The sequence below is a fragment of the Gastrolobium bilobum genome, unplaced genomic scaffold, assembly GCF_033153095.1.
Source record: "Gastrolobium bilobum isolate Gb01-03AN ecotype WA unplaced genomic scaffold, APGP_CSIRO_Gbil_v1 utg500, whole genome shotgun sequence".
NCBI classification, from domain to species: Eukaryota; Viridiplantae; Streptophyta; class Magnoliopsida; order Fabales; family Fabaceae; genus Gastrolobium; species Gastrolobium bilobum.
Window position 1 is genome coordinate 798,466 of NW_026896335.1, and position 12,141 is coordinate 810,606.

General features: G+C 36.4%; 1 protein-coding gene across 3 annotated transcripts in view; it reads right to left on the reverse strand.

The window, feature by feature from the left end:
• Nucleotides 1-12,141, reverse strand: part of LOC133299072 (serine/threonine-protein kinase TOR) — a 32,968-nt gene that overhangs the window by 3,393 nt on the left and 17,434 nt on the right. For 2 of the 3 annotated variants that reach the window (XM_061498486.1, XM_061498488.1), the window contains 23 exons: nucleotides 10,743-10,814; nucleotides 10,442-10,576; nucleotides 10,289-10,350; nucleotides 10,074-10,171; nucleotides 8,651-8,760; nucleotides 8,400-8,573; nucleotides 8,255-8,320; nucleotides 7,483-7,551; nucleotides 7,273-7,383; nucleotides 6,009-6,149; nucleotides 5,779-5,907; nucleotides 5,527-5,692; nucleotides 5,234-5,448; nucleotides 4,854-5,060; nucleotides 3,912-4,025; nucleotides 3,632-3,835; nucleotides 3,386-3,466; nucleotides 1,507-1,581; nucleotides 1,371-1,437; nucleotides 1,125-1,285; nucleotides 837-1,010; nucleotides 559-687; nucleotides 387-470 (listed from right to left, as the gene is read on the reverse strand). In XM_061498486.1, the coding sequence (XP_061354470.1) occupies nucleotides 387-470; nucleotides 559-687; nucleotides 837-1,010; nucleotides 1,125-1,285; nucleotides 1,371-1,437; nucleotides 1,507-1,581; nucleotides 3,386-3,466; nucleotides 3,632-3,835; nucleotides 3,912-4,025; nucleotides 4,854-5,060; nucleotides 5,234-5,448; nucleotides 5,527-5,692; nucleotides 5,779-5,907; nucleotides 6,009-6,149; nucleotides 7,273-7,383; nucleotides 7,483-7,551; nucleotides 8,255-8,320; nucleotides 8,400-8,573; nucleotides 8,651-8,760; nucleotides 10,074-10,171; nucleotides 10,289-10,350; nucleotides 10,442-10,576; nucleotides 10,743-10,814 (2,844 nt within the window). The remainder of the gene's footprint in view (nucleotides 1-386; nucleotides 471-558; nucleotides 688-836; nucleotides 1,011-1,124; nucleotides 1,286-1,370; nucleotides 1,438-1,506; nucleotides 1,582-3,385; nucleotides 3,467-3,631; nucleotides 3,836-3,911; nucleotides 4,026-4,853; nucleotides 5,061-5,233; nucleotides 5,449-5,526; nucleotides 5,693-5,778; nucleotides 5,908-6,008; nucleotides 6,150-7,272; nucleotides 7,384-7,482; nucleotides 7,552-8,254; nucleotides 8,321-8,399; nucleotides 8,574-8,650; nucleotides 8,761-10,073; nucleotides 10,172-10,288; nucleotides 10,351-10,441; nucleotides 10,577-10,742; nucleotides 10,815-12,141) is intronic. The other variant, XM_061498487.1, reaches the window with a different exon arrangement.

Here is a 12,141-nt window from a genome sequence, read left to right on the forward strand (position 1 = left end):
AGAAGTCATCAATGTCGATGGTAAAAACTCGCGCATAATTGCATACACAGTGAGTTTATATCAACAATAAAATGGAGACATTGAATTGTAGCACTAAAGGGGGAAAAATGTTGATAATAGTGGTTATGAAAGCTTAAAACTTCGAAAGGCAGGGGAAGGACATCAAGTGATGACCAAAATTTTCCCTGGCATAAGTCTATCTTTTCCAGCTGAGTTATCAAAGGTTTGGTAAAGCCACCTAGTGGGACCTCTTATAAATGCTTTTGAAATACAATAAAATCAGAATATCATGGAACTTCTGAAAAGCATAGATTCTACATGGTGAATTACACATTATAAAATGTAGCAGGTATCACAACTTCAACTTGTGCATAGTAAGGACGCACCATACTCATAACTGCCAAACTCCTGGTGTAATTTGTCCTCCTCTCTAACCAAATTTCTGATGTTCGACTTTTCAACCAAAGAATCTAAAAGTAGGAACATTGTGAAACTCGAGATAAGTATATGTTATAGAAGACCGTATGCCAATTAAAATTTATAAAAACATTATATTACCCTGGCAAGGTCATTTCCTTCAGTATTGTGCAATGCATGCTGAAACACCTCCACTTTAGCTATAAGAGGCAGATGATCATAATCGGGTGCAAAACTGAGCATGCATTTGTGTTCCTGATTCAAGGTTATCTGTACAACAAGGGCATGGAAAATTATCATATTTATGAGTTAATAAACTATTACTACATTTAAACCCAGATTATAAAATGGTAATAAGTGATAGCAACAGGGACTATGGGGAGCAATGGATAGAAGAAAACGAGGGGATTCTAACTGACCTTTCTAGCATCTCGGTACTCCCGAATAAGATGATGCAAGGTGTCACAATTTGGGACCCATTCAATTAAACCACTGTTTGGAGATAAAGGAATCACAGCATATCGTTGAATAGACAGATCTTTCTCTGCTGTTTTAGGAGAATTCTCGAGCAGGGTATTCACCAAACCGAAAAGCTAACAAAAATAATGATAGGGTACTCATCAAGATGAATGAACCTAGACAAAAATTTACCAGATACCAAAGATATACAAACAGCATGCTCAAAGAAAACCATAGGGAGGAAATACCTGCATGACTCGTTCATCCTGGCGTAAATCCTCATGTCCCTTTAATAAGAAGGCATAATCATCACCATCACTCCCATGAATGGTTAATTTCCTGGGTCGTTGCTTAGATGTTATGACAACAAGCTGGCGTGCAAATGATGCAATTGTAACCACTGGTGCATCTGAAAAAAGAATATAGATGTTTTAGTAAATCAATAAATATCTAAATATGATTTAGCATCAAGGAAACAAACAAAACTAATTTACCAGCTCGGTATGTCCCAGGAACAGCAAGCTCTAAATTGCGGCATTCTAGCAATTCTGGAGAAACAGACTACAAAATATGCACAAAATTTAAGGCCCAAAACAATGAAATAAATGATTGACTAAGCATCACTCTTACCTCCAAGTCCAAAGTTGTAAGACTTTGAAGTTGCTTATCTATCTTTCTGAATACATGATAATAGATATCCCATGCCTGACAAAGAAATCATTAGAAAACTAGTGCCAGAAAGGGAAAATTACAGAAGCAGACTGCAATTGTTGTTACTTTCATGGAGACTGCTAGCCATGCATGCAGACAAATATAAGTTATAACTAAGGGAGGATAAGTTATGTACCAAAACACACACAAAACAAGTAACATGCACACAAAAAAAGGGAGCAAATATAGACATGGAAGATGTTGTCAAACAAATCAAAATCTAGGAAGATGTCTTAGCAGCTTGTTTATCCATCCTACAGTGAAGACTGAACAACCCATCTAACCCCGAATATGATCTCCAAAATACAATCAGAATGCATAAAAGTGGATCGAACAAAGTGGATCAAACATAATTGCAAATAACTAATTGATTTAATTCTTTGAAATTCAGCATTTCTATATTAGTCAAGGTTGCAATATTTCGTGGTACTTTTGTTTTTCAGAAACCTGTATAATAGAGAAACATAAGACTTAGAGTCCCACATTGGTTATATGGGTGACTAATGTGGAATTTACATGGACTTTGAGCTCTCCTACCTCTTAAGCTAGCTTTTGGGGTAAGGTTCTCCCAAGGTTCGTATCAATTGGTATCAAAGCATTCGACTATGTCTCCCAGTTGCAATCGAGTGGCGCGTGTGGTGACTCTGGCATTGCAGTGTTCGTCAAGGGCTAGTAAAAGACTAGCGCAAAGCCAGCCCCTGTGGGCGCAGCGTGGTGGAATGCTACGATCCTGCTCCAAGGTATGGGACTTGAAGTCCCACAATGGTTATATGGATGACTAATATAGGGTTTATATGGACTTTGGGCTCTTCTACCTCTTGAACTAGCTTTTGGGGTGAGGTTCGTATCACTTTTGCTTGATTCTTTTTCATTAATTTACAGTTTGGATTTAAGGCTCTTTTCAGGAGTGCAACTCCTGCTACTAATTTCTAACAGAGTCAGATTCCTTCTTGATATGCTCATTTGGAAATCTAAAGCTTCCTCTAAGATTAATTCTTTCTCATTAGTCCTTACACGTGTTGTGTTTCATTCTACTACAGAAAATGCTGTTCATTTATTCTTACACTGCCCAACAGCCCCTTCCATATGGATTAGACTCTGGACTGTGAAGTATATTTCCTGATTTTGGAACAGTTCTTTTGATTGGTTTTAGGGGCTTCAGTTAGAGTACCTAAATTTCATGGAAGTTTGCTATTCATGACTGAAAAGGAATTCAAGTTCTCTCTCTCTCTTCTATCTAGAAAAAAAGGTTTGTCTATAAATATGCTTTGGAGTAGGGACTGAGAGAATTACGCTAAATGATATGAGGGAACATTGGAGGGATTTAATAAGCTTGTTAGAGACATATAAAACCATTAATGTAGTTTCATCCATTAATGAGGGTTTTTGTTTTGGTTGTACGTCTCCGAAATTGAAGAATATGAAAAATATTATTTTCAGATAATTCTGATACACAAAAGTTAGAGTTATAGAAAGTCAGCCTTGACAGAAGAAAATAAACTAAAGTCAGATCCCATGTTTTTTTTGGAATTCCCAATTGACTAGAAAATACAACTAAATGTGAGGGATGCGATATGTTGCTGAATACAGAATATTTCCTAATATAGAGAGTAGGATCAGATCATGGTTTTCCACATTTGTCTGAGTTCCCCCTTTTCTGGAAGGAAGTTTTCTACCACGAATAGGATTTGACCAAGATTTATAACATCTTTTGTCCCAATACATTAAAGCATCCGAATGAGCCAGGACCTTCATAACAAGTTACTCACTACAATTTTACAATTCCAAACTTTCATACCTGGGTAAGCTCAGCATCTTTCCCAGTTCTCTTATAATTCATACAGCACTCATACGCCTCTAATAATTCCTGTCGATAGGCCTGAAATAACAAAAAAGTACTGACAAATTTAAACTCAATAAGTTTTAAGGTGATTACCCCAAGGTAAGAAATTATGATAATAATATAACCAAGGTTTCCAAGACAGCCAACTATATACTATAATGGTTTAAACAAACAACCCAGACAAGGAGATTATAATAAAACCTCAATAAATATTCTCTCCTTTATGGTAACATTGTTTTTCATCGCTCCTTCTTCAAGCATTTCATGCAATGGCTCCAACACCTTTAGCATCCCTTCAATATTATGTTCACCGAAATACAAACGACTAGCTTCTTCCAGCGCTTCATGCCACAGTTCATGCCACAGAATAGCAACTCTGATCAGTTCTTTTGATACAAGTTGCGCCTGTAGATAAAGCCAGCTTAGGATTAAAATGGCAGAAGTCTGACAAAAATAAACTTTGGATAGATTATTATCAAACCTGATCCACAAGTACACCACTATGCTGCCGAACTTTGTCCACAACTTCCTGAGCTGCAGCTTTGCGTAAGTTGCTTATCGATTTGCAGGCCACAAGCAAAGGATACATGAGAGCCTACAGAAGAAACAAAACACAATCGTCCGAAGTTAATAACAAATTTGACATCCAAATCATTTACAGTGGCATGGCCAACAGTACAATAAGAAGCATTCAGTAAATCATTCAAGTGCTACTCCCCGTGAAGTAACATAAGTAGTATATCAAGTTGAAAATAAAAGGAATCTGACTTAACCATGTCATTACACTACATAGTCCCAGATTTGTCATCCAATTAAAGTAGGTCTCATTTTGCAAACTTTAAGGCTTGTCAACACTCCTTTTTTCCTTTTTCTTTATTTTAGTCTCAAATTACTACTTGCAACTGCCTCCAGCAAAAGCTTCATAGAAGAGTACTTCATTATTAAAGTATTAAACTTATCATCATATTAAACTACTGATATATATTTGCAGCAATGTAAGGAATAAATCTATGATAGAATTAAGCAACTCCCCAAGACTTAAAGATGGACAGTGGCAGTGCCTTAGCACAATGGGTTTATAGTTCTTGTCCTCCCGAAAGAGTTGCAATATTATTTTTGAATAGAACCATACTTTTGCATGAAGGATACAGAATAGAAAAAAGATGCCAAGGTCCAAGGTTGTAACACAAGTATAACAGGAATATACAAAAAAGTATCCATTTTGAAAAAAGAAATAAATTCATATAAAGATAACCGACAAAAAATGGAATCCATCCAAACATAAATACTTGCTGCTTCCACAGGTTCACGATATCTTCCCAGTTCTCAGAAAAGAACAACAGTCCAACATCTACAGAGTGCTACTTCTAAAAGAAAATTGGTAAGTGGAAACCACTCCAAGTCAACAATATTAGCCACATACCTGTGGATGATTTTGCCCAATTCGAACCAAAAGTGATTGTATCAACTCTCTCACAGCATGGTTATTAGAGTGTATCCTGGCAATTATTTGAGGTAGAACTACTAGCCAAGTATTGATATTAACTAGGGAAAATCCTTTCTTTAGGGCCATTTGAACTTCTGCCGTAGCTCCGTGGTTGAACCATAATGTCAGAAGTCGAAGAATATCCTGCAGCCAATACCACAGCAAGCTTAAGAATATAAAGAAAAGGACATACAGTATGCTCGAGTCAGGACAAACAATAATAACTCAGCAAAAAAAATTTCATCATTGCTAATGTGGTCCAAATTGATGGATACATATGTTGATAGTTTCACATTATAACAGAAATTGGAGCTTACCTGCAAACTATCATCAACACCTTTAGAATTTGCAGCACATGCTATAGAATGAAAGTACCCAGTAACAGCTGCAACAACAAACTGTGCTGCAACATCGGGGAAACCTCTTAAAGTGTAATGCGACATCACTGCTGTATTGAACAATGCCCATTTATGCCAAGCTTTGGCCCATTTATTTGCATACTGAGTAGCGTTTGTGAATGCATTAAGTATATCTACAAACGTTGAAACTAAATCAAAAAATTGATCAATATCATTTTGTCTTTAAAGTCTAAACTATAATAACTAAGAACCTTTTATGGACTCATCAACCAGCCCAGGAGAAAGTGACCACTGCCAGGACCCAAGAGTCCGATAAACACGGGCAAGGAGAGGAACATTTGGATTCAAAACACTTGTGAACCCAGAAGGTGTGACTGATTGAATGGTGGGTGCGCTTGAAAGTTCCATAGCCAAACTCTAGGCCAAGTAAAGCACGCAGATAATTGGCAGTAAATATTTAAGTTTAGATAAGAGCTCACTGTATAAAAGGAGACATATTATACCTGCAGCCTAATAAATGCTTCCCTGCGCTTTGAATCCTCTCCAAGCGACCACTGGTACTTCAAGTAAGCTAGCATTACTTGAGGAGGGCCATGGTATCGTACATTTTCAGGAGATATTTCAGGGTCATACTGATAGAATGAAAAATAACTCGAGTCAGATAGACAACAAATCAAGAATAAGAATTAACACCAAGACAACAAACTTCTTAGGCCAGGTACACAGCATAAACCTGTAGAAGTTTAACTAAAGTAGATCTTGCTTGGCTAATACGTCCACTTTTTCTGCAAAGAGAAGCAAATTTGAGCCAAGTTTCAACATCTTCTACGGGAGGCAGCACAAGTGCTCTAACAGCCAATAGTAACTGCCAAACCTACAAACAAGCACCAGAAAGTTAGAGGAAGGAAATTCAAGCCTAATTTTGAAAAATGTTAATTACAAGGATAAACCAGGTTGCAAGCTCATTTATAAACTAATGTTAGAGATTTAAAACTAAATATGGGACACCCAGAGTTGTCAATAACGATACTTGAAATTTAGAAAGCAAATCTGGTTGAGTAAATTGTGTGTCTGCATCAGTCCATACAGTCTCGATATACATTAGTGAGGGTTTAAATTACTATGATTTAATCCCTGATATACATAATCCTAACTCATTCTACACTACATACATGATAACCCACCATAAATACCTACAGCGTTTAACATATTCTAATAGGATATTCTAACAACGTAGCAGCGCTATCACAGTGGAGCATTGAATTGCAGTCCTGTTCCACTCCAGAACTCCTATAACATCATGTGTCAGAGTTGCAGTTGCTGTAGTGGTAAGCCACAGCCTGGAGAGAGCTTTAGTAAAGAGTTGTAGCCCTAATGTTTTTTAAGAATATATTAGTATTATATTCTTAATACTAATGCTTATTAAGAAAAATAATTATGGCCTTTAATCCACAAGGTAGTAGCCCTAGCAATTTCCAATGTGGATCAGATTTCAACGGGAACTTGATGAGTCAATAAGCCTTCGAGTCTTGCTTTTACTACTATATTGGGAGCTACTCTACGTATTACTTGATATAAAACAAATAGTGGATTTGTTTCTATCTTTTGTTGAATTAGATAAGCTGATAAGCCAATGATTTTTTTCCGTGTTTCAGAATACAATTAACCAACATTTTAACTAATCGATTATGATAAATTAAATCGGATTTTGCAATTTTTCTTCTGCATTATCTCACCGAAATATGAGTGAGCATGAAAAGGAGAATCCATTTTTTTAACTTATACAGACTAAAATATCATTTATTTTGGCTTCTTGGTCCCATATTGTACAGTGCATCTCAGAAGGTACGAAAAATCTCCCTCCAAGCCCTACCAAAGAAACAGCGAATCCCAAAAGTCTCGGAAGACTTTAATTACATTCCTTTGAAATTTAATCCATAAAACACCCGTAATGTTTAAGCATGCACATGCATTTTTAGTAGGGAAAATCTGTTTACCTCAACATTGCTTTTAGCTCCTTGTATACGCTGAGTCCACATATTGCGAATAAGAGCCCGACGCTCTTCAGCAACTCGGTCTCCAATTGGAAGTGTACGGTAATCAATAACCTGGTGGAAGAGAAGATCTTCCCAAGTTAAATTCACAACTATAACATTGGGTAAAGGATAGCAACTGAAGGTAAGACTTCTGAAACTGTTAGAGCTAACCTCTTCTAGTTCTGATAGTTGCTGAACACGAACCATATTGCTGTAAGCACGCTCATAACTCTCCAAAACCTGGAAGTGAAAAAATTTATGAGAACAAGTTTCTTTATAAGAAAATGAAATAGGAATAACAATTACATCATTTAAACTACACATGGAAACTACAGGAATATCATACTAGGCAATAAAAAGCATTCAGAAGAAGGCATGTATAAAGGCTGTATGAACCAATGTTTCATGGGGATCCGTGATACTTATAGATCCACAAGACAACATTATTCAAATAATGAGCATAAAGAGTACAAGATTTCACCATATAAGTCAAATTGCAGAAGGCTTATGTAACTCTGAGTAGAGGGGCAATTAATTCCTAATGCTTAAGTTGTTAGTAAAGGCTCGGAAATGGTTTTTATCAATATCTCTAACCAATATGAAATGTAAGGCTGCTTTTAAATCCTACAATCAAATGCATTCTCAAGGTGAAATTATATTAACGTAGAGCATATGAAGAACAAGTACTTCAAAATGATGTCATATGTGGGTGGTGAATGACCAGCATATAGTACAATACAGGTACAGCATGGGAAGTGATTACAGAACTTCCCAACCCCATTACCAAAAACACAGTGCTATCACTTAGTATCAGTGAAACTTCTTGTTATCCAATGATAATGAACTAAGGCACTGTGTCCAATATGATTACATGATTAGTTGAATTCAAAATAATCAAAGCTAAAGAATAAAACTAGTAAGAGAAGTTTACAAGCATACTCACCAGAGCGGCAAGCTCTGTCGCCAGACATTTTCTAGCTCTTTCAACATACTCACGTGCTTCATCATACTGCCAATAGATTAAGATCACAATAAGTAAAATTTAATAAACCAGAAACCAATAGTAGATGTCTCAAGCAAGCAAATACCTTTCCTCTACGAACTAATAGAACTGCCCTGAAGAAAGTACCATTACTACTTCCATCGCCACTAGAAGCAGCATTCCCCAAGCTTCGAAGTTTTGTTTCATCACCATCATCTAATCGAGACACATATTCTGCCATTTGGTCCCATTCTCCCATGTTCCAAGCAGCATTTGCAGCCTAAAAAAACAACATTAACACCATAAGCACAGGCAGGGAAAAAGGTCCATCACACATGATAAGAGTATAAAACCAACCATTGGTGCCATTTCAAGACGAGCAGCTGGCTCAGCTGGGGTCCAATATTCTTTACATAGGTCACTCAACTCTTCCCATCGAGCCAATGCAGCAAGGCATCTCATTCTACCTGAAAAGCAAGCTCCAGGTTCACACGTTTTCAAAGATGAAAAAGAATTCCAAAGGAGCAAGAAAAGAATGCGACATTTGAATAAAGAAAAAAAAAACCTTCAGCCACTTCTGTTTGGGACATGAATGTTCATGTACCTTCTCTTTATATTCGTCCCCTGACCTACATAGGGGCATTACTTTGTGGATTTTCAGACAAACTGGAGGGCACTTTCTTGTTTTGGGTTAAAAGGGAACAAAAGGTGAAAAACAGAAAAGGAAAAACTAGAATACATTCATGCAGGGCTAAAATATCCCTTTGCATGAGCAGCGATCCGATCACTTTTGGAGAAAAAGATGAAATGGTTATGCCGAGATCTCCAATGAGACTGCACTTGGCCAATGGCTTTATTGAAGGACCATATTAAAAGATAAAATGGTAAGGCCAAAATCTCAATTAGAACTACAAAAGCAACAGAAGGCAAAAGAAAGGAAAGAAACAAAAGATCATATTCTTCTGGTTTAAGCATGCCTAGTAGCGAAATGCACACAGATTTAGACTGGGAGAATACACCAAACAAAAAAATAGTCCGTTTCCCACCTTTTTTATTTTGAGCACATACACTTCTCACATAAGAAGAGGTACGATTACAGTAACACATGTTTACAAAAATGGCCAAAATTTTAAACCCAAATGCATCCGTGGAACATTTCCTTTGTCAACAAATAACTCTAAGTAGTTTTTTCTTTATCTTTTTCCTTGCTAATTAGGAATCAGGATGCAAGTATTTATCCACTACAAAACTTTTGAAACTTGCTTGTGAAGCATTTAGCTTTGTATTTTATATTTAATAATTTGAACCAAACAGCTGCATAATTCTTGCCTTGGTAATCAAGGCTATATAGCAGGAGCATCAATCTTCACAGCATCTAAATCAGATGCTAAGAGCTGATACAAATTCAATTTTAATGTTCTAATATTTGCCAATTTCAAGTATTTCATTCAAGTTATAAAGTTATTTCCCAATTATTGGGGTACAGGATATAAAATTATTCCCAAGTATGAATTAGAAATATATGTAAGTTGTATTTGAATTCTGATTCTACAAATATCACTTCTATATTAACACATAATGTTGGTAGATATTTCTTTTGAAAGTTAGTTCAGCATTCCCTGCTATAAACATCACCCTGGATTCCCTGGAGATTGCAGTATTTCCCACGCTCATAGCTAACCAGATACCATAAATGCCAGAATTGGTGCAGAGTTGAAGCACATTCAAATAAATCAAAACAAAGGAAGTTATAAAGGAGGGTGAATTCATCAGTACAGACCTAAAGTGGCCTCCAAGACAAGATGTGGACTTGTTGCTTGAGAGGCCTTCAAAGTGTAAGCCTTGAGGGCATCATCCCATCGCTGCAGTTTCTCATACCTAAAGGACATCAACTATAAGTTTCTAATCTTCTCATGAGTATGCAGAGATATAAACTAGAATTGCATACAAAAAAGAAAGGTTGATAAATATAGATGTTAAAATGTCAAACATCACCATGACTCCTTAAGTTGAAAATCTAGACCCTGTTGGGCATAGGTCAATATTCCAACTGCAGCCTGCAAAAGTAAATGTTTTAACAAAGTCAAAACTTTGAAAGCAGCAGCCAAATGATAAACTTGATAAGAAATCATTTCTCTTCAAATCAACCTCATGTTGGTGTAATTGGTTGTTTATATGAATAAGAGCTTCAACTACAGCAACTGGGTTAGCATCCATCTTCTTAGAACGTGCTCCTTCAAATTCCATTTCTTTATAGTGTAAGGCTTTTGCAAATGCACGACACTGTGACATACAAAAGTGACAACACGTGAAAGGGATAAGGAAAAGTCAGAAAAAATATCCAATATAACAGGATTAAAAAGTTGTTTAAAAGAGCTTGTTAAAGGGCATGCATGAATTATGTCCACACACACACACCCAAAGACGAGAAAGGAGAGAAGCAAAGGACCTTCTCAGCAAGAGCACCAAGAAGGCGAATATCTATAGGCAGAGGTTTCTCATCATGTTCCATGAACTCAGCCTGCATAATCAATTAACAAAACATAAGAGAGTAAATTCCAGTAGTAGCAAGATATCAGAGTTTCATCTCTCTCCATGCATCTTCAAAATCAATAATATTAAATAACCCTTGTTTTCAAAGAAACCAAACTTGATAGAAAACATATTCCACACAACAGCAGGTTGGGTGTAGTAACCGATTGAAAAAGATCCCTCAAAAACCAAAACCTTGAATTCCTTTTCATGACAAAAGTCACTTAAAAAAATAACAACCAATGCCTTTTCGCAATAGGTGGAGTCAGCTACATGGATCAAACAACACAATTTTATTCTATCATGAACTAAATCCTTAGCAAGTCCAGTTAGGTGATTAGGTCCTAGTCCTTTTTTATGGTTTCGCCTAGCTTTCCTCATTTTTTTCTTGGCCTCCCCATACCTCCAACAATAGAGCTACTCCTCCATCTGATCCACTCTTTTTACTAGAGCTTCAATTGGTCTTCTCACATTCCAAACCATTTTAGGCAAGACTATTATCTTTTCCTCAATAGGTGCTACCCTACTTTCTCTCCAATGCATTTATTCCTAATCCTATCATTTTGTATGTACACTCATCCACCGGAACATCCTTATGCCCGCATCACTGAGCTTATGCTCTTGTTGACTCTTTACCACCCAACATTAAGTACCATAAAGGCATAAAAAAATAAATAAAAAACTCTTTACCACCCAACCAATCATGAAAAATAGTAGGCTGTTAGAAATATAACGTAAAAACAATTTATATGTCTTCACCTAACAGCTTGAGCTTTTAGGAGAGTTGATTCATGACATTGTAACAAAGCCTCTATGACCAAGTGGTCTAAAGTTTGATTTTTGTTGCTCTCATTCCTCTAATGAATATTGTGGAATTTCTAAGCACGGGATAGGTGGGTTTATGCATTGTCCATCCTTCAAGCCCAAAGAACTCTTGCGTTAGGAGACGTGTTAAAAATATAATATAAAAATCATTCATATATCTTCACCTAATAGCTTAATTCATGACATAGGCTATCCTTCAAATTGATCATCACCACTCTAAATGCTTGCTTATTTAAGAACTAAATACATCCATCACAAGAACTCATGGACTAATTTCCCAATCAAGTACCATATATATTTCAGAAAATATATTTTGAATGATTGTACCTGACAGAAGCATTATTGGTAAAAGATAAACACACTTCAAGGCACAATAGTTTCCTTACTCAATTCCAAACTAATGTATGGTATATGTGGTAATTGGGCTGCTAGGATTGAGAAAAATCCATCCTTCACCTTAAAATATACTTTATGAGCCTACAGTAGCCTTT